Here is a 22,559-nt window from a genome sequence, read left to right on the forward strand (position 1 = left end):
TTCCATACAAAATACATGTTGGACGTCATCAGTACTGTGATCCCTCACGTTTACCCAGGAACCAGCCGGCTTTCTCCCTGACATCAGTGCACAAGCCTCACAAAGGAGGAATGAACGAGTCTTTCACCTTGAACCTTAAAAAACAATCTAAAAGCTGTTTCTGCTCAGAGCCAGAAGCCCTACACAGTTCATTCCAGATTGCTCTTATCTCACAGGTCGGGGGAATGACAGTCTTCATTTCAAATGCTTCCTCTCTTTTCTTTTTAGGATTTCTTAATGGAAACATTTATCATGTTCAAGGATCTCATCGGGAAGAATGTTTACCCCGCCGACTGGGTCATACTGAACATGATGCAGAATAAGTAAGTACAGGATAAACAGTCTGTTCTCCTCAAACTACACACTTTTTTTTGTCTTTCATTTGTCTTTCAGTTTCTCTCTCTTTATCTCTTGCTCGCTCGCTCACTCACTTACACACACACACACACACACACAGCCATGCCACTTTGATCTCCCAGTGCTGTTGTTGCCAAGGAACAGCAGTCAGAAGTAGGCAAGAACTTTTTCCTAATGTTTTTTTTCTCTCTCCATGCAAATACCAGCACAAGGCCTTAGCCACTGTCCAATCAGATCGGCAGCTTCAAACAGCAACATGAATTGTAGATGGCCCGTGTTTCTGCCAGGCTCTGTACTCTAAACTTCAGACACAACTTATCCACAGCACCTCTTTAATTTATCTTGCTTTTGTGCTACCTTGTTTTCTAGTTTTGTAATGTTCTCTTCACACAACTGTTTTCTGTAGAAGAAAAACATTTCATCGAGAATGTCTGGGAAGTGGAGTTTCAGTTGAAATCAAGGTTTTTTGACTGTAATTAGTCATCTATGGGAGAAACTAGAATACCATTTGAGGGCTCTGATGTTGTTTTTCTGCAATTAAGAGTGTCATGAGTGAACTACGAATGAGGCACATGACCCACACATGATACTTTACCTCTTACACACTGCACACTCTCCTGGCAGAATGCTTCTGGGTGAACATACACCGTCACAAAGACATGGTTGGCTCCAGTATAATCTTTATAGCAGGGAACCATGACTGAGTGGTCTCACTCTCTTCCAGTCCATTTCTACAGTGTCGGGTGCAGGGTACCGAGGTTAAGAAAGGACCCAGCTAATTATTTTATCTGCTCTGCACCTGGCATCAGCCGCCTGTGATTGCTGCTAGCAAGACCATGCCCCATCTCTTCATACAGCCGTCCTGTAAACATAGTTGAGCACCTGTGTCAGAATGCAGGAGACTGTGGTGTGGGTGGAATTATGATGAAAGGCACCTCCCCACCCCCCCCCCCCCCCCCCCCCCCTGCTCCCCCCCTCCATCCCTACCCCAGGTGTGGAAATCACATCTGTTCTGCTGGAGACTGAGCCTGCTTGGTAATGCATGTCTGGGAATGAAAACAATCACCCTAACACCCCCCGCCACCCTTGCACGCCGGACGTGATCGCTGCTGCTCTCAGATCTCTGGAGGCACCTGCCATACGAAGGAGAAACAGCTCCAGTGCCGCTCTCACGGCTGTATGACTCACGCTCAGGTTGTACACAGTATATGGGTACAGCGAAAGAACATTTGACTTTACAAGTCATGGCATTTTTGTGAGTGGTTTAATGGCATTTAAACAAGAAAAATTGTCTTTGTTATCAGTGTTTTGAGTTCCGAGTTTGTTTTTTATGTTTTTTTTTTATTTGGTTGTGTGAAGGTTCTTTTTTTAAACAAGCCCATGTTCGTTAGTGTTGCACTGTGACAAATGTGTGCTAAAAATCAAGCCAGTCTCTCAAAAGGAAATGCAGTTATTGGTGTGACTTATGAGTAAGTCTCCTCTATTTGTTTTTGTAATGACGGCAGTCATTCTTCCCCCTCTCTGTCCTCCTGCTGAATCCAAGGGGACACATTCATTTATTGTGTGGGAGGTGTTTGATCCCGGAATTTCATGTGGATTTACTTGCTGGGAATGACCTGGGAGTAAAGTGCGTCTGGTGGCCAGGTGCTCCTGTAGTGTGCCGTCTGTAATGGTTGCTGTGTGAGAGGGCGATGACTTTGCCAGGACTGTCCCAGGCTGGCTCTGCAGTAGCACAGAGGACTGCGCCACAAGGACTCGCTCAAACCAGGGTCCAGCCCCTGACTCCTACTCAGGTTCTAAAGGTAGGCTTGCACTCTAAACTCTGCTGCCTACATACATGTGCTTTGCTAGACACATTTCACGAAAGCCAGATACTCTTCATCCTTAAGAGGCTGCTTGCGCCTGCCCTGTCCAGACCTGGAGGCAGGCTGTCAGCACTGCGTAGGTGTCCACAAGTGTTCTGTCAACAGCTGGAGACAGGATACAAGCAATCTGCATCGTTAGCATTGTCATAATTAGGACTCTCAAAGGGCTTCTCCAACGCCTGTTTGGCATGTGAACACCGTCCACTTCCTCCCCGCTGGTTGTGGGATGGCGACTCGGTCAACAGATTTCCACCTACGAGGCCAGCAGAGGCCTCGGTCTCCTGTGTCCACCCCTCTCCAGGCTCTGTGATAGGCCCGCTAATGAGATAGGGATCGCCCTCAACACAGCCGGCACTCCTCCGCTCCCTCTTCTTCCCTTCAGCCGCCTAATGAGTGTCTGCTCTTTAATTGCCTGAGGGACCGGCTGCTGTAGTGGCAGTCTGTTTAACTGTTGGCTGGCTGCTCCAGATAATCCATGGCCATGATGGCACAGCCACAGGCAGGGTAGCCTGGATGGGAGGTGCGACACGACAAGGTGAAGACTGTCAGTCATGGTGGGATCTGCATGGTGCTCTGGATTTGTATTTGGGGAACCTCCAAACAAACGGTGGTTGATGGGTTGTGGCTTCTTACTATTCTGTTGAACTTGCAGGGTCTGCTTTCCCATTCCCCACCTGGTTTACAAGATGGAAAGAAAAGTTGCATACATCATTTTGCAAACTTAAACGGAACTCGGGGATTTGCTAAATTTCTGAGTTCAAAGTGAAGGGCTCCTAATGCTTATGTGAACACAGTTCTCTCGCTGATGGTCTGTCAAGCTGGAACAGATGGTACACTTTGTCTTGAGATCTACCTGTAAACATTTAGTTTACAAAACTCAATTTAACCAAAGTGGAAGCCACTTTTTTTACCCCACCTCGTCAGACCATGCTTAGCTTAAGGTCTGGTACATTTTTACCTATTACCTTTTATTTGGATAAAAATGACCTATGAAGATTGCAATTTAGGGATGGTATTAAATTAATGCTAACTAAATTAGCCTGCAATGACATTTCCCTCAGCTCACCCTATCTCTCTCTCTCTCCTGTTCCGTCCCTAGATAAAAAGCTAGGCGCCACAGTTTTGTCAGACAGCAGCTGTTGGTTTTTTAGACTCAGCCAAATCCCCCACCAGCTTTGTACAACAAACTTTATTGTGCTGTCGATTTTTCCTACCTTATGGCCAAGTACGCTTTAAGTAATCGCATGCTTAGTGCAATTATTGTGTCATCAATTTGCTGTTAGGACACACTTCACAGGCCTCAAACGCTACGTGGCACAAAAGAGTACATAAAATAATGCGTCTGAGTGACTTTCAGCCTTTGTTGCTTTAGCTGAAGGTAGGGATTGTCCAAGAAGCTTCAGTGAGAGAGATGATGCTGTTCATCTAATGTCAGTCCGGTTTGTCCTTGCTGGGATCCACCCTTTGTCAGGCAGTCTGGTGAAAGCAGCAAACCTCCACCAAACTTTACCTCGGGGAAGAACATTACAGATCTCACATCAAATCAAAACATTGACTCGTTGTCTGACACGTGAATGGGCTGTCCCTCTGCTGCCTTTATAAGTGAACATGCTAATGAACATGCACCTTCATACAAAGACATACTGGAACCCACCCAATACTAGACCCCTTCCTCCCCCAAAAGGAGTTCACTGGGGATAATGAATGGATGTGGAGTTATTAATTAACGGGTAAGAATAGTGTGTGGAGATGAATGGCACGCTCCCTCAAAGCGTCTTGGCAGACGAAGAGATGAAAGCAGGAAATAGATGAAGAAAAGGCTCTTTAGCTGGCCGACCCGCACCATCAATCCCACACCTCTCATTAGGAGAGCTACCCGGGCTGCCTTGTTCTCATCTGTGCACACCTGACTAATGCTGCAGCTGGCCTGTAAGCTGAGCAGCCGTGTGGTAGAGCCATGGACCCTTTTACGTTGTGTGTGTTTAAAGTGAGAGGGGACCCCCTAGAGCTCCACACGCAGGGATCAGATGGAACAGAGATGCACACATTTACATCTCCAAATTGACTGTCTTTGCAGAGAAATGCTACTGCACTTATGAAGCGGTACAAACACTGGATACATCACTACCTTAGAGGGTGAGAGACAGGGAGAAGGGCGCACAGTGGAAAAGGAGCGAATTGGTAGTGTAGATAGAGATGGAGGGATGAGTAGGATGAGGAAAAGGGACAGAGCAAAGCAGAGGGAAATGTGTCCCTCCCAGACAGATAGACGGGGCGTAGCTCCCAAACAGATAGACAGGGCCTAGCTCCCAGACAGATAGACAGGGCATAGCTCCCAGACAGACAGACAGACAGACAGACAGACAGGGCCTAGCTCCCAGACAGACAGACAGACAGACAGACAGACAGACAGACAGACAGACAGACAGACAGACAGACAGACAGACAGGGCATAGCTCCCAGACAGATAGACACATCCCCTTGTGGTGTGGGGGGTTTGAGCTTTTAGCACCTGCGTGGTCGTCGGTCGGCCAACGCTGGACCTGGTCGTCAACCGGAAACCAGTCTCCAACAGCGAGTTTCCCGGTCCTGTCCTACATCTATAAAGTTGAACAATGGATTTTGGTTATTCAAAACCCATTGACACTGTATGACTATGTTTAGCTTGTGTTCTGCTCCTCTCTCTCACCAACCGTCTCTGGAAGAGGGGATTGTTGGAATCCCTCTCTGAATTGCTTCTTCCAAGGTTTCTTCCATTTTTTCTCCTGTTGGGAGTTTTTCCTTGTCTTCCTTGAGGGTTTAGGTTGGTGGAGGGGCAGTTATATGGGCGTATGTGAAGCCCTCTGTGACATGCTTGCGTGTAAAAAGTGCCAGGAAGACAAGTGGGATTTTTTTTTGGGAGAATAACCATATGCCTATGTTTACCTTATATCAAGATCCAATCAATATCCAAAATATTTGCCTTTTAGATTTCTAGAATTTCTTTCGGAATGCTTCATACGCAAATGTTTTAACAGTGGAGATGTTATGTATTGTTTAAAAGTCAAAGTCAAAGTAGCTTTATTGTCAATTTCCTGCATGTCAGACATACAAGGAATCGATAAAAACGTTTCCCACTCTCCCACGGTGAAACACATAAAGTGCACAGGCACAACAACAGATAAGACAAGACATTTAGATACATATAGATATGCATATAGATATAAAAAAAACATACAGATACACGTTTAGGGTCCTTCTCACCACAAGACAAATCAGCATTGCAAATTGAACATATAGCTTGACTTGAATCGCCTTCTTTTGACTGAAAGTACTGTCAAACAACACTTTTTCTGCTCACAAGTTCCATTTTCTCTTTCTCTCAGCCTATTGCATTGAACGGTTACGGCGTTAACGGCTACGTTAACGCCTTCCCGTATCAACGGAGGTGTCATTACGTTGACCAGCGTAGTGCAAGCGTAGGGTTCGGTTTGGTGGAAAAAAAGGTTCATCCGAAACCGAACCCCGTAAAAAAATAACTATATTCGGCCGAATCCGAAACCGAATCCTGGATTCGGTGCATCCCTAGGACATATATAATTGCAACCATGTTGTTAATTGAAACGTTTATTTAAATCGCTAGTTTGCTACGCTAATTACATTACACTTACAATGCTGATTTGCACAACAGTTCCACATTTCTCTGACTAGCCTTGAATGGACTCCATGCATGTCTCCAATTTTAACTGAACTCCATTAGCAGCTAATTTTGTTTGATATCAGTGCATAACGCAACTTGCTTTGGAGACATTTATATATGTAACCGTAGCCAAGTGGGGTGTCATTTTTAGGGGTATTACACGCACCGCTGCAGTACCATGCTGGATGTCCAGGTGTGTGCGTGTAGATGTGCGTGTACATAAATGTGTGTGTTGGAGGGGAAAGCATAGTGATCAAGTTGAGTTCATTCGCCACCTCTCACGGTTCCACTGCCATTGAAGAGCTGAGACATAAATGCCAGCCCCACCACCAGGGAGGGTGGTGAGTTTGTGTGTTTGTGTGTCTGTGTGTGTGTTGCCCGGGGCTAACGGAGCATCTTGGCTGCTGTGATCTGATTCTGTGAGTTGTCCTATGGATTGTGCCCCCTAAGGAGTGTGGAGATCCACTGTGTTTTCCCCAACACATCTTTATCAAAGTCATCAGGCACATATGCCTCCACCAGAGTGTGGCAAGCCTCATTCACTCGCTTCCCCATTGTGATCGGTGACATGCTTTGTCATGGTAATCATGCAAATATTTGAGCAACCCTCCCCTTTGCTTTGATTGGCCTATTAATTACAACTCCAGATTAAGAGTTTGTCAAACCAGCAGCCCTCTTTCATCTCAGAGTCTCTTATGATACGCCTTTCATTTCTGACGTTTTTGTACATGGTGCGCTGCACATTGTGGGGTCAATGAAGACTTAAGTGCTGCATGGAGCGCTATAATAAAGTTATGCAAGGACACAGTCACTAATATGCAACATCTGCTGCCTAGATTACCCCCCAAAATGCGAATGTTGTAAATTCATACACACTTTTTATGGACTGAAATCAACCTATTTATGGCAAACAGGGGAGAAAGTGTAATGCTTAATAGGGACTGTGGAGGGCAAAGGGTTTGTTTGTTGATTTGCAGAGTGCTTCCCATTTTAGTTGACAACAATCTGTTTGAGATTGCAGCAAAGTGCCTAATTAGCATACAGTGAATTGAGGAACAGATCAACTTTGAGGCAGCCAAAGAAAATGATTATGCCTGCATCAGTGCTTTGTATTTTTTAGCTTGCTCAAATTTCCATTTAATCGGTTCACCTTTCCCGAAAAGTATCAGTGTGGGTCTTAAACAACTGCTAAAGTCGCTCTGGACAAGAGCGTCTGCTAAAATGACTAAATGTTCCCCCCCCCCCGAGCAGCTCAGTGCCTGTGTTTTCATCCCGACTGGCTTGCCATGTCCACCGACTAGCACGTCACACAGCAAAGCTGCTGTCAAGATGTACAGAGAAGGGCATTGCATCTCTCAGAAAACAGACATAATGTACGATCTCACTCCTGGCTTTGGGATCAGCCTTAAATCACTGGCTGTCCTCTGATGTTCTGTCCTCCAGGGGATTGAGTACCAGCACTTACCTGGCCCCTTTCACCCCATCAATCACACAGAGGGATCAGCTTTGTATCATTTCAGAGTGAGCTGATTGGCCATTCAGAATAATCCATGTGTTTATGGGATAAAGTCGAGACAAGAGTGAGAAAGTCCAGTGTGATCTGCCTAGATTAGAATAATTTACCAAGGCTTAACTCTTCCAACACCCTCACATGCTCCTTGAAGAACACATCACATACAACACCAGCGATGTTTGCCCCCGAAGATCTGAATGACACTCCACCAACAACTATATATTTATCAATAATTATATTATCAAGAAGTGAATTGAATGTACCACGGGAACTGCGCTAGATCATATGAAACATATGAAGAAAGTGAGAAGGTGGGATGTCACCCTATACATCACTGCCTGGAAGCGTAATGCGCCCTGTGGAGAAAGACTGTAATCAGGATGTCCTTCCTGCTTAAGAGAATCAGTAAACCAAGCTAGGAATCCTGGGATGTGGTGGTGTGGTTAAGTTTTACAGTCTCTATGTTTCACATTTTAATCCTATAGCCTCATACAGCCTTTGCAGATACAGAAGATATGGGTCTAGAACCTTCTCCCGCCTGACTGGGTTCGCAAATGAGGATTATAATTCTGTGATAAGCAAGCGTATAGAGGTGGCTGTGAAGTGAAAGGGTGGGTTGGGAACAACTATGCAAAGAAAAAATCGATCCCGTATCAGGTCAGAAGCCCAGAAATAAACATAATCTAATTTAATAAATTGATCTGGTAATTAATGTTTTTTGACCTTGCCTTATCTTTGAGCGCAGGTTGATACACCAGCTATTGGTACTAGAATGCAAATAAATACAGATCATTATCAAGGATGCTCTCTGAACTCAATTAGCAACTACCTTGGACTGATAACTCACCATTAGCATACAGGTTAAGTTATGTGGATCACACAAAGAGAGCGGTTCCAGGCTCACTTCTTTTGGAAGTTATGAAAATTTGCCGAGGGTATTAAAAGAGAATCTTCTAAATTCTGCGCCATGGCCCAGGGAAAGGTGTACAAGCAAACCCATCAATCAGCAATAATAGGGTGATTATTCTGACACTGACAATTTGATGGAGCATATTTATCATAGTGATGCCGGTTAGTTGTTTGCTTACAGTTAAAGGAAATGGGGTAATTTTGCAGCTAGTTAAAAAGTGTTTTTTCAAAGTTTGGTGATTCGCTCAGAAGTTCAGTTGAAGACCACAGCTACCATAGTTCCCTCAGAGCTGCTGGGGAAACACCAGGAGGGTCCCTAATATGTTTGACATCTGGGCTCGGTGAGTAAACAAATGTTATTGGATAGGGGTTTGAATTAATTTACATTTAGAGGAGCTTTTATACTGTAACTTGGAGTAATTAACTTCTCTGCGGCTGTTCTAATGAAATTGTAAGGCAGAAGCTTGTCGGCATGTTTCCCTGTGTTTTCTGCACATCTTCTTTTCCCTCAGCACCAAAATGGCTGTTCGTCACAGATGTAGGAATGCAGCCGGGCATCTTCCCCCTGGCATTTGGTTGTGTTAATAACAGAAGCTTGAGAGAGCATGGGAGTCGAGGCAGCATGCTGGACAAAGTGTTCTGTGATCATTAGCACACAAGTCTTTTTTTGATGGATTCAATGAAAAGATCAACATACATTTGAACAGTGCAGGTCATATTTTACATAATTTTGATCCGTGATCAGATTTTTTTGTGCAAATTGTTAATTGTATGTACATAGGAAGTCACGCTCCATCCCTCTCTTTAGCCTTTGTTCTCTAATTCGGGTAATTAACGTGCAAGTGCCTTAATCTCTTTGGAATAGTCTGCCGGTGCATCTCTGTTGCCTGTGGGAGAGAAGAGTACATGCTATTTCCATCCTCCTTCATTAAAGATCTCCTCTCTTTAATTAATGACAGGATGTTCTGGCCAAGGAAGCAGTCTATCTGTTAGTCAGAGACCATTATGTTTCCTGGGTGCCGGGTCTGCAGGCTCACACTGGTCTGCAGGCTCACACTGGTCTGTAGGCTAGGGGATCAGGGAGTTGACAGAGATGTGAAGGCTGAGGCCTGCCTCACCACAGACATTGAACTAAACGTGTCAAAGTCCCCCGGTGGCTCTGTGTGTCTACCGACTCTACTCTATGAAGGCCAGACCGTTCTACATAACCTCCATTGAATTGGCATCACTAAAGGGGAGAGAGGGAGGGAGGGGGGAGGGAAGGACGGACAGACAACAAGGAAAGCTTCCATAGAGGGGAGCGTTGGTAGCAGTATGCCATCAGCTGTGGATCCATCGATCAGACACTCTTAATATACAAACCAGGCGGCAGCTGGAGCAGGACGACCAATCGGATTGCCTCAGAGCCATCCATGAACATCACAGGACGAAAGCCGGCTCAATATTGATGCCTCGATATTACCGAATCATGTCGTTGAGTCAGGAAGCTGTACTATATCAGGGCATTATACTACTCAGTGTTTCTCACAGATTAGAAATCTAATAGTGGCGGGGAGGGGTGGGGGTTGTCAGACCGGGGGGGGGGGGGGGGGGGGGGGGTCGTAATAATTCCTTCGTTAATAATTCAGTACATTAAATATTAATCCAAAATGATTCACACCGTCACAAATTAACAACAACTAACATATCATTTCTGCATTATGCATGTAGCAACGCTAGTGCTAAACAACTATTTAACTGGTCGGCTCCATGACGCCGAGTAAGTAGCTAGCTCTTGAGACTTCTCACCAAAAGAACGAAGGGGAAACTTCGAGTACTGTAAGTCGCTCTGGATAAGAGCGTCTGCTAAATGACTAAATGTAAATGTGAGTAAGGTACCTAGCGAAAAGTAGCCTCAACTTTCCTCGACTTTTAGCTACGGCACTAATGCTGAAGGCTCGCTGATATAGCTGTCGGTCTTACTAGAACGGCATATGTATGCATTGTTGCTAACGTGTGCTGACGTTGTGACTGTGTGCATATGTGGGAAAGACGCATGAGTGACAGAGAGACGGAGGGAGAGCAGGGGAAAGGAAATGCAGCTGAACGAATACGCTGCGTGTTTTAACCTAAATACCGATTTTAAAAAAATGTTTTACGAAACGCAATGTGTGGCGGCCGGTGTTGATTCTGTGGCGCACCGCCACAAATTAGTCTATGTGTGGGAAACACTGCTACTGGCCAAATCCAGCTTTTTTGAAATGACTGAGCATTACATGCCAGCCAACCAAGTGCCTGGTACTGAGTTCTCGAAGGAAGGGGCAGGCAGATTGGGGGGGGGGGGGGCTGTGAGCATCCAGGTAGACAGGGGATATAGAGCAGTAATATTTCTCTGCAGACAGGTGCAGTGGATGGAAACACTCTTTACCATTAGCCAGGCGTTAAGCGTATCATCTATATTGGCATGCTCACAGCTGCAGAAAATTGAGTGAGGTAGGTGTGGAGAGGGGAGGGGACGGGAGCAGGGCCGATCTGGGAGACTGGGACTAAGGAATGGGCTGCTGAAGTGCTCGTGTGGGGGCTGGGCTAGGCTGGGTTGGGGTGGCGTGGGGGCTGGAGTGGAGGCTGGGATGGGGGCTGGAGTGGAGGCTGGGGTGGGGGCTGGAGTGGAGGCTGGGGTCGGGGTGGGTTGTCCCCAGAACTGCGGTGAGAGAGCCAAAGTAACAGCCGTCTAATGGGTTATCGAAAGGTGTTCAGAGACCGTTAACCTTAGTGGCTAATGACTAAGGTGTAGGCTGCAGCACACGGCTCCGGGTAACATTTAGTCAGCAAGGCAGATAAATGTTAGACATGAATATTGCAGTGATTTAGGAAAGAATGACCGGAATCCACCTTACGCAGCAAAGCCATAGTGGAGGTTTTCCTCTACAAGGTCACATACGGCTGGGAGACTCTGTCCCCTAACTCCTCCATAAATGAGATGTCACAGAAACCCTGGGGGTTACTAAGGGGCTTATTAGAGGCTGACAAATCACTGTGGAGGCACCCCCGGTGGACCCGTGGGGAATAGCGGATGTCTGTCCCACTCTTCTGTGGACGAGGGCAGCAGCAACCGCGGCCGGTCTGGCAGGGGCGGTTACACGACCACATGTCGTAGTGGCTCTTCACTGCTCAGTCTGGAATCTCTGATCTGAGTCACCGGATAGGGAAAACACAGTTGTCTTTTATGACCCCTCCTTATTTCATTTCCTCAGGACTTTCTTTTAATCTCATTGTTATGTGTCTCAGTTTTTATGTGATGACAGGGTCACATTTACAGCATATAAGGTTTCTTCCACCTGTCCTTCTGAAAAATGCCAATTTTTAGGATTAAGCACATACCTAAACTTGAAGGACAGCTCATTTTGTCAGCGAGCCTATTTGATGTGGATATATATAGCAACAGCTAACCAGTTTCTTCAGATCTATAATTAAATTGGCTTTCTTGGTGAGGTAAATACACACTGCCACCGCCGCCATGAAAATGAAGTTAGCCCCGGGCTCTGCAAGTGGTCATCCCATCTCTTCTCTAAAAGCTTCACACCACTTAAGTTGTTAACATTTCATTTCCGAGCATCACAGTGAATTAGCCTGTCTGCCCATCCTCTCATTAAGATCAACTCATTGCTTGTTTTTTGGGGGGGGGGCAGGGCCTCCTTCTGTTCTCCGTTTTCACTCAAAACGGAAAGAGGAAAGCCTTGCTTCCCACTCGGTCCTACAGTAGCTTCCACTGAATATCTCTGGTTTTGAAGCTCGAGGCATTTATACAGCAGAGCAGAATTATGTTGTGGCCTCATGAGGTTTTTGGAAGGAGACTTATCCTAGTCAGTCTGATTGTTGTTGAGGGGTGTCTTTTTCAGTGATGAGACTTTAAGGATATGGCATCATAGGAATAGTTACCATCCTGATGGACTCTATCCCACATCAGCATAAAACATGTTATTTTATGTTTTTAGTCCCAACCTTGTAGATTGTAGTCACTACAATTCTGTTTGGACAGTGTATGTGCTGTGTTTGGAATAGGAATGTATTACACTCATACACACTCATGACTGGGAGAGGCACAGCCTCAGTGGAGTTGAACCTGCCCAGCCATGTGAGGACAAGTGTCTCATGGGTTGGACAGCAGTGATTTGAGCCATTGGCGGCCACATTCCATATCCTCCTGGGTCAGGGAAGCTCTATTCCAGCTCTGTTACATGCAGTCTTTGCGTTGGGCCCGACCTTCAGTTTGACGTTGTGGTTTCTCAAGCACCCATGTTAAAGTACCCTTCCATGTTACAAACATGGCTTTGAGGTGAAATACAAGCCTCCTGCTAACCATGCTGACATGACATTTGCTTTGAATTTCACGCATCGGCAAAGTCATGATTAAACAAAAAAAGTTATGTGGCGAATACAAATGGTGTGTATGTCTGATGTAAGTCAGAATTTCTGCTAAAGTCTAGTGTTCTCTTATCTAATTTATTTTTCATATCTGGATTAAAAAACAAGTTCTGTGAGCCAGTGTGTCTCTGGCTTTATAAACCACGGTGATTTTTTTTTTTTATATGTATAAATGTTTTCTACAATCAAACCTGTTCTCAAGTCCAATCTGTCAATCTGTAACTTCAGTGACATTTCCCTTGGCGATCAGCTGCACTTAACAAAGGTCAGGTCTCGCTTTTCACGCTGTGAAATGATTTGACGACAAAAAAATTTAAAGAATGCATTGTCCTATTAAATTGAGTTGGATGGTGTTGGAATCTAAATTCCAATCAGAGGGGATGCTAAAGATTGCTTCTAAGCGCATGAGGCTGCCTTTTAAGAGACATCCAGCTGACTAACTCTGGCTAATTCAAGAGCTTCACATCCAAACATGGGCCTTTAAGCGATTATCTTCCTTGATTTTAAGACGATGCTCAAGACAAATGCCACACCAGAACTGGATGCTACTCCTGCATACCTTGCACACAAACATCTAGTACTAAGACATACAGTTTAACTGGATTGAAGCATGGTCAGCATAAAGTGCTGTTAGTGTTTAAGGCCACTTCCTTTTCTTTGTTATCTTCACTCCTAATTGGGTGATAAGTGATGTGTAATTTCATGGGATGCCCTCTTGAGTTTAAGTAGAGCAATGAAGTTTATCTTCTGTGTCCAGCTCCCATAGTGCAAAAGCGTCTTTAGATAAGGTCACTTAGTAGTCTGTTAAGCAGCTTGTTTCAATCTCAGAAAAGCCCTTCTGTGAGGCGTGGCTAGTGGGCTGTCTGCTCTACTGATGCTCCATCACGCTGTCTTAACTGTAAATGTTATCACTCAATATACACAGTGAGGGATTTTTATTTATTTATTTGACCCCCTGCTGATTTTGTACGTTTGCCCACTGACACAATATATACTATAATTTTAATGGTAGGTTTATTTGAACAGTGACAAAATAACAACAAAAAATCCAGATAAACGCATGTCAAAATTGTTATAAAAAAATAAATAAAAAAGCATTTTAATTAGTGAAATACGTATTTGATCCTTCTGCAAAACACGACTTAGTACCTGGTGGCAAAACCCTTCTTGGCAATCACAGATGTCAGTTTCTTGTAGTTGGCCACCAAGTTTGCACACATCTCAGGAGGGATTTTGTCCCACTCCTCTTTGCAGATCTTCTCCAAGTCATTAAGGTTTCAGGTCTGATATTTGGCAACTCAAACCTTCAGCTCCCTCCACAGATTTTCTATAAGATTAAGGTCTGGAAACTGGCTACGCCACTCCAGGACCTTAAGCCACTCCTTTGTTGCCTTGGCCGTGTGTTTTGGGTCATTGACATGCTGGAATACCCATTCACGACCCATTTTCAATGCCCTGGCTGTGGAAAGAAGGTTTTCACCAAAGATTTGGCCGCGTCCATATTCCATTTGATGCAGTGAAGTTGTCCTGTCCCCTTAGCAGAAACACACCCCCAAAGCATAATGTTTCCACCTCCGTGTTTGATGGTGGGGATGGTGTTCTTGGGATCATTGGCAGCATTCCTCCTCCAAACACTGCGACTTGAGTTGATGCCAAATAGTTTGATTTTGGTCATCTGCCCACAAGACTTTCACCCATTTCTCCTCTGAATCATTCAGATGCTCATTGGCAAACTTAAGACTGCACATGTGCTTTCTTGACTAGGGGGACCTTTCGGGCGCTGCAGGATTTCAGTCCTTCACTGCATAGTGTGTTACCAATTGTTATCTTGGTGACCATGGTCCCAGCTGTCTTGATCATTAACAAGATCCTCCCGTGTAGTTCTGAGCTGATTCCTCACCGTTCTCATGATCATTGCAACTCCACAAGGTGAGATCTTGCATGGAGTCCCAGACCGAGGGAGATTGACAGTTCTTTTGTGTTTCTTCCATTTGCGAATAATCGCACTGTTTTCACCTTCTCACCAAGCTGCTTGGCAATGGTCTTGTTGCTCATTCCAGCCTTGTGTAGGTCTACAATCGTGTCCTTGACATCCTTGGACAGCTCTTTGGTCTTGGCCGTGGTGGAGAGTTTGAAATCTGATTGATTGATTGCTTCTGTGGACAGGTGTCTTTTATACAGGTAACAAGCTGAGATTAGAAGCACTACCTTTAAGAGTGTGCTCCTAACCACAGCTCTCTACTTGCATAAAAGACACCTGAGAGGCCATAAATCTTTCTGATTGAGAGGGGGTCAAATACTTATTTTACTCATTAAAATGCAAATCAATTTATAACAACTTTGACATGCGTTTTTCTGGATTTTCTGTTGTTATTCTGTCTCTTACTATTCAAATAAACCTACCATTAAAATTATAGACTGATCATTTCTGTGTCAGTGGGCAAACCTACAAAATCAGCAGGGGATCAAATATTTTTTTTCCTCACTGTATATATATATATATATATACATATGTGTATATATCAGTTAATGTGCAAAGAATAACCTGTAAATGAACCAGGTTGTTAATTTCATGGATATTTTAATATCTTACAGTGAGGGCACATTTTTTTATACATGTTAAAGCATGTATGTAAGGTGCTGTGTTGTCTTCATGTTCAATTTGAACAGCCATATTCAGGATGCAAATGATTAAGATCAGGAGATGCTCGATGAAGCAAAGTTGACTTAAAGCCTTCTTAATTAGACAGAATTGTAAATACCTTATTCTAAACAATAGCTAATCTCATCAATGAGCTGGCAGGATTCAAACAACGTTTGTCTTATCTTCCAGAGTCTTCCTGCGAGCCATCAATCAGTATGCGGCCGTGCTGAACAAGAAATTCCTGGATCAGACCAACTTTGAGCTCCAGGTAGGTGATCAGCACACACAACACTTGAAATGGAAATAAGCGCTGGTACAGCAGTGAGTCTATATCTCAGAGCAGTGCTGGATGTGCCATCTGCGTCAGTCAAACATTGGGCGTCAGATGCGATGTAGAGACTTAACAGCGGTTGTAAGGGCGGGGGCCTGATTTTACGGGACACCGAGTGTCTTCCACACACCCCCTCTGTGAAAATGCCTAGCTTGACGGAGGGGAAGTAGGAAGAAAAAACACAGTTTGTCAGGGCTGACATTTTGAGGTGCCCACTTAGAAGCCTCCCTGCTGAGTCATTCAGGGGGCAAAGCATATGAGCGGAGTGGAGCAGTGAGAACCTCTGCTCCTCGTTCGCAGAGTTGTTCACCCCTCTGCTCCCCAGCTCAAAGCCGCACCAGACTCTTTATTGCTCAGCGCTCTCTCCAATAGAGGAAAAAAATCTTGTATTTAACTTTTAGCTTAAACCGCAGCCCAAAGAACTAAAGAGCAGCGACTACATTTTTCAAATATAAATTATTTATTTCAAATAACAAATTAGGCCTGCGTAAAAAGGAATATAACTCAAAAAGTGAAGACAAAACTAGAATATTAGGCTTTATTTACTTTGTTACAAATTACCATATTTTTTTCTAACCTTTTGCTTTCTTCCAAGCGTGTTCATGTAGCACTTTTTAGATTCCAAAATGAATCTTTACTGACTGAAACGATGTTGCCAAAATATTTCAGTTCAATGAAATTCGACACACAAATATTTCCTATCTTTCATATTCAAATTCAGATACTTTTGTCAGCTCTTTAGCTCCATAATTATTCTTGTTAGTTAGTTTTATATTAATAGTACACCTGTATGACTTCTCAGTTTCTTTTTTGAAGTACTTTGTGAAACTCCATTATTGAGGCGATTTTTTTTAACTGAAAATAGTCTACTGTTAATAACTATGCAAGACACAGATGGATTCTGGGTCGGGTTTAGGAATGCTTCAGACTCGTGGCGTGAGCATTCCTGGAGTGAAATTGGAGGGAATTTGGAGCGGGACACAGAGCAACGCTCCGTCCTTTTAAAAATCCCGCTCTGCGTTCGGTCCAAAATCCGCCCGCTCACGCTCTCCGCTCCGCTCACATGCTCTGATAGGAGGCTATTTAAATGTTCTAACTCTGCAGTTTGTTGGGCCCCAAGGAAACAAGGAAGAGGACCTAAAGAAATTACCATAAAAATTGTTTGGAGGGGACATAAATGACTGTATAATGGTCTGCAATTTAGTACGCTTTTCCAGAATATCTTAACCTAGTCTTCACAGTGGCATGGTGGCTCCTTGTGCTATCTTTTTAAAAACTCTTGCAAATGGCAGATTTTAATGCTGCTAAGCATTTAACAGGCCCTCCTTCTGAGGGTCTTGCTACCTTTTAAAAGCCTCAGAGGGGTTGAATATATTAAACCAACCAGCATCGCCTTCCACCCAAATGGAATCCTAACGACTGGAGAGGAATCTAAAATGTTTAGTGGAATCTAAATAATGTTTCAGTGTTTGTCTATGCGCATGCTGAGCCTATTGCTTTTTGCATGAGGATGTGTGAGTTCCTCTAAAGGGAGATGTTGATGGGAGTGGAGGAGGACAGGGAGGGCTGTGACTGCTGCTCTCCGTCCAGCCGGCTCTGAACTCCATCTCCGTGCTTGAGAGAGCTCTCCCCGGTGGCCCCTTGGCCCACATCTGTAGCCTCTCCTTCACCAGTGGACAAGCTTCCCAACAAAGCTGAGACAGCTCACCTGAAGCACCCAACAAACAAATAGTGGGGTTTAACTCTGCCACACCTTCCTTCAACGTGATGAAGAACTGTTTTCCTTTTCCCACCATCCTCTCTCCCCCCCCCCCCCCCCCCCCCCCCATCCTAGCTCTGGAACAACTATTTCCACCTGGCCGTGGCCTTCCTCACCCAGGAATCCTTGCAGCTGGAGAACTTCTCCAGCGACAAACGGGCTAAGATCTTCCACAAGTGAGTACAAAGAGCAAGCAGATACCCCCCCCTCCTTTTTCCTTCCTGCCCTCCTTCTCTCCCACTACCCCCCCCCCCCCTTCCAAAGACCCAGTGCAAACAGGTCCCCAGCTCCCTCTCCTCAGCCCCCTTCACCCCCCACACCAAGAAACACAAGTTGCCTTTTAATAATGTATCAAACGGTATGCCCACGGGGATGACATATCCCTTGCCAGTGGCAGAGGTGTTTGTTAGCCGCTGAGCAAGCCCTCCAGGGCACTCCACTCTCTTCTGTTCCATTTTCACACCCAGGGTATCACCCAGGCAGGAAGCCCCCTTACAGAATTCAAATTCTGAGGTACAAAAAAAGTGTTTTACTCAATACCTGAATTCCTCTCTGAGCCATTTTCTCCCTTGTCGCTGAGATTTTATCTCCAACATTCTTTATAGGCAGATTGCGTTTTTTTTCTTTCTTTGTAGCTGCTATGGGTGAGAGCCTGTTAGGGTGTATTTGACCAAAATAAAGTTTAATTACAACAAAATTATGTTAAAATAACCCACAACAAATATTGCTCCAAATGGCGGTCTGGAGTCATTTCATTGTCCGCTGATGCCGTGGTCTGCATTGTACTGCAAAGTTATCTGACTGTAGAGTTCAGTTGTGTAAGCCAGCTACCCTTCATTATCTAGTCTAGTGGAAGAGGGATGACAGTGCTGTTTCAAATGCATGTCACCCTGGCTCTTGCTGGTTGAGGAATACTCTTGTTGACCATTGTCAGTCTTGTATTGTGGATTCTACTCAACAACCAGGTGAAGTCACACCAGGTTGATTTAAGGCTGACAGTAAATAATGCCATCACACAAAGAGTCGGACATATAAAGCCATATAAAGCCTCACCTCTTCCCCTTCTTTCTTGTGCTTTGTGGCTGTATGGTAGTCTTGTGTTCGGACTAGGACTAGGACTTGGCCTGGAGAGAGACAGGGAGAAGTGGATGAGTGAATAAGCATGAGTGAAGTGGGGACATGAAGATTCAGTTGCAATTTCCCTCCCTCCCTTTTTCAAATCAAATTTTCAATCAAATATTTATATAGTGCTTTTTCCAAGAAACAGCCCAGAGGGCTTCACAGATGTCCATAGAACTGCATCCAAACCAACCAAGGAAGACAAAAAACAATTCACAGAATTGTTTTTAAAGAAATGTTCTCCCTCCCTCTTCCATCTTTAAGCTTTACTTACTGCATGCTGGCTCATGATGTGCGCAGGGGCAGTTTGGGGGGGGGGGGGGGGGTTAGTGGTTGCCAGTGCCTTTGTGACAATAAGCTTGGACGCCCTTGTGGCCCTAAATGTAGAGTCTGAATAATTATAAACTTATCTGTCAATGTCTGCAATGGAGTGAAGAAAACTATGACAACAATAATGTTTAATGTAACAGGCCCCTCTAACAGTACAGCTGGCCCAGCTTAATCTACAACCTCCCCTGGATGTGCAGAACCGTAGTCCAACTATCATCTGTTGGTCTCTGTGTCAGATTACCTCACTCTTCCTCAGCATGACAGATTTGTGTGTGTGTGTTTAAGCGCAGTTTCAACACTCAATGATTGAGCTCACAACAGCGGACAGACTGAGGGACCATGCTCCGGGGACGATGACGGAGCACTATGTTTCCTGTGTTAATATGGCCGGCCCAACTTTAATCACAACGCCCGCGTGGAAGCTAATGTTGAATCCGTTTATATGTCAGGGCCCACAGCTAACCTTGGCTCACCACCAACACCATGGACTTTTACACACAGACACACAGGAACACGTTAATGCAGCTGGCCTCTGTGAGGCGGGGGAATGTCACCATGGTGGGGTTTTGCTCACGGCTGTGTTGGATCCCAGTGGAGCTGCCCCAGTGTGGCCCCCTCTCCTGTTTATCTCACATCCTTACTACCCTCCCTCCCTCAATCTCTCTCTTTCCTTTACTTATCTATCTCCATCTCTCTTTCCGTCCTTCCCTCCATTTATCTCCCATTTCTCTCCCTCAATCTACTTCTGTTCCCCCTTCCCCTCTCAAGCCATGTCGGTTGCCCATGCCGGCTGATGTCCTCTGACATCCTGACAGGAAACGGAGGAGACCGGCTGTGTGATGGTGGAGGCCTGTGTCCCTCCTCTGTAGTCTACTGGAGTGTCTCCCACCTCACGTGACGCACAGCGCAGCTTAGACCAGAGCGGTCTCGTGCAGAGGTGAATTCAGATCTCGTGCAGAGGTGAATTCAGATCTCGTGCAGAGGTGAATTCAGATCTTGTGCAGAGGTGAATTCAGATCTCGTTCAGAGGTGAATTCAGATCTTGTGCAGATGTGATTTCCGATCTTTTGCGAATGTGATTTCAGATCTCATGCAAAGATGATTTCTGATCTTGTGCAGATATATTTTCAGATCTTGTATAGATGTAATGCGAAAAAGCCTGCGTTAACCTTTAGATCAGTGAGTTCTAAATATTTCCGACGGTCCCCACAGAGTACGTTATTTATCTGAAACGGTAGCTAGCTAGCTTTAGTTAGCTTCCGGGCTAAGTTACCTAGTATAATACTCGAAGCAATGCTACTACCATGCTAGTGTTCTTGTGAGCCTTCTCATTAGTACATTCTGAAGCCATACTAAAGCGTTAGTCGCATAGTTTTGTCTATTGGAAAATATTCAATTGGAATGTTCGAAATCCCATATTTCTGATATTATGCTGTGGGACCCACATTCGAACGATTACATATTTGTGACGCTACTCTTTAACGGGTTAATGTGTGGCTGTATCTTCACCCAGATGTCAGTATCTGAAATACAGGAAAGGCTGCTTTGATCCAGAGAGATGATGCGTCACGGACGCTTGATTGCACATGCTCCTTCTGATCGACCTTTAACAGTCTTCTGTCTCTCTGTGGAGTGACGGACAGGTTGAAGGGAAAATGTATTTCTCCTTTCTTCCCTCACCGTAACCTCCCCTTCTATCCTAATTGTCCGTGTCTTTTTTGATGAAATGTCGACTGAACGTAGGGGGTCTGTGAATGCCGGCGAAGGCCCCTATAAAAGGTCAGAGTGTGATGAGGCTTTAATGGGGAGAGGGCAGAGGAACAGTGTTCTGACTCTGGTCCATTTCACTTAAAACCTCTCCATACCTCCCTCTGAGAAGTCTACTTCTCACTGTGTTTTTTCCGCCCTGACTGCTTCTCTCTTTATTGACAAATGATATATTGTTCAGAAGTCCTGTACTTCTTCCTTTATCTTGGCTTCTCCAAGATAGCTCTAACAACCTCTAACTTGCTTTAGATCTATTTTGCATAACTTTTCTTTGGTTGACTTGTATCACCCTCATTACCTCCTCCCCTTCTCTCTCCCTCCTCTTCTCCCTCTCCTCCTATCTCTAACCCCTTTTCTACCTCAATCTCGGACAATGTCACTCTAAGGTGCTCTCCCCCTCCCCCCCGACCCAGCCTGATTAGTCAGGCAGCAGCAGGTGACATACGTGTCAGTGTCCCCTGTCCCTCACTCACTTTAGTGTGACGCTAGGACTGCCAAGCAGGCTGTCATGTCATCCTGCCTGCACTATGGACAGCTTCGTCCGATACATCACCTCCAGGCTACCGTGGAGGAAGCCCCACATCCATTTTTATTCATCTAACCTTTTGTTTAGACAGCGAGTCATTTTGAGACCCATATCCCTTCTGCAAACAAGCTGTGTATACACAAACACAGGCTAGACGCCAATACAATATCCAAGTACAACAGAAAACCAAGCATTTCACAAGCAGTCAGTATGGTAAATACAGTTTTTAAAATAATGATAAAATAAATCGATAAATAAATGAATGAATAAATAAGGTGAAACACAATCATAGAAGTCAAACACCCTTCCCAGTAAGGTTGTCATAAGTATTCCTTCCAGAGGCTTCTGAGCATCTAAAATGCTGTTTTGAATTGTGAAGGCATTTTACAAGTATGATGCAAAAAAAAATGAAATAATGGTGACCTAATACTGTTTAAACTCCTTGTACTTCTCGAGATTTGAAAAGATGGTCAACATTGTGGGAGTTTTTATTAGAGCTGGATTCTCAAGGAGAGAAAGTAATAATTAATCAACTATTATAATTTAAGAGGGCCTGCCTTCTGTCAGTACCTCAATATTTAGAAAAATATTCCAAAATACAACTTAGTATGCTGGGGTAGACTTCAACTTAGTAATGTAATGAAGTGGCATCTGCAGTTATGTAGATGTTATCTCCACACTCTTGAATCGCTAGCAACATTGACTAAATATTTTATTATTTTCAAAAGCTAAATTAAAGGATTTTAGTTTTTCACCTTCTAAAAGTTTCACGCTGTTGTTGAATGTGGAATAACTGAAGCAGACCCCATGTTCACAGTATATCAGTTATCACTTTTTCTCTTTGTCTGTGTCTGTCTGTCCATCATGAATTGTGTCTGTCTGTCCATCATGATCTCTTTCGGTTTCCATCGCTATATTTCTTTCTCTCTGTCTCTCTATAACAATTTCTCTCTCTGTCTCAATTTTTGTGCCTCTCTATTTCTGTCTATATATCTCTTGTTTTACCCTCTTTCCCTTTTTCTTACCTCTGTCCTTTCTCCCCTCTTCTCTCCAGGGGGGGAGGTGTGTGTGTGTGTGTATGTGCTGGTGCTCAGGGTGGGCTGAAGCCTGCAAAGCTTGGAGAGGTTATCTCTGTTGGCTTGGAGATTAGTTTCTGACCTGGACTTGTGGAACCATCATCAACTAATCCCCCCAAACCTAGACAAAAAGCGGACTAGCATTCATCCCTCCGGCCTCATCCGTAAAGGATTGTCCCAGTATAAAATCTTTCCATTGTAATCCACACATACCCACAGTGTTGTTCAGCCACGTCTTACT

General features: G+C 44.6%; 1 protein-coding gene across 1 annotated transcript in view; it reads left to right on the forward strand.

Annotated features, from left to right (window-relative positions):
• Positions 1-22,559, forward strand: part of dock1 (dedicator of cytokinesis 1) — a 201,741-nt gene that overhangs the window by 139,673 nt on the left and 39,509 nt on the right. The window contains exons 29-31 of the mRNA XM_047032175.1: positions 268-362; positions 15,600-15,678; positions 17,576-17,676. Coding sequence (XP_046888131.1) covers positions 268-362; positions 15,600-15,678; positions 17,576-17,676 — 275 coding nt within the window. The remainder of the gene's footprint in view (positions 1-267; positions 363-15,599; positions 15,679-17,575; positions 17,677-22,559) is intronic.

Source organism: Hypomesus transpacificus, chromosome 13 (assembly GCF_021917145.1).
Source record: "Hypomesus transpacificus isolate Combined female chromosome 13, fHypTra1, whole genome shotgun sequence".
In the NCBI taxonomy this organism is placed as follows: domain Eukaryota; kingdom Metazoa; phylum Chordata; class Actinopteri; order Osmeriformes; family Osmeridae; genus Hypomesus; species Hypomesus transpacificus.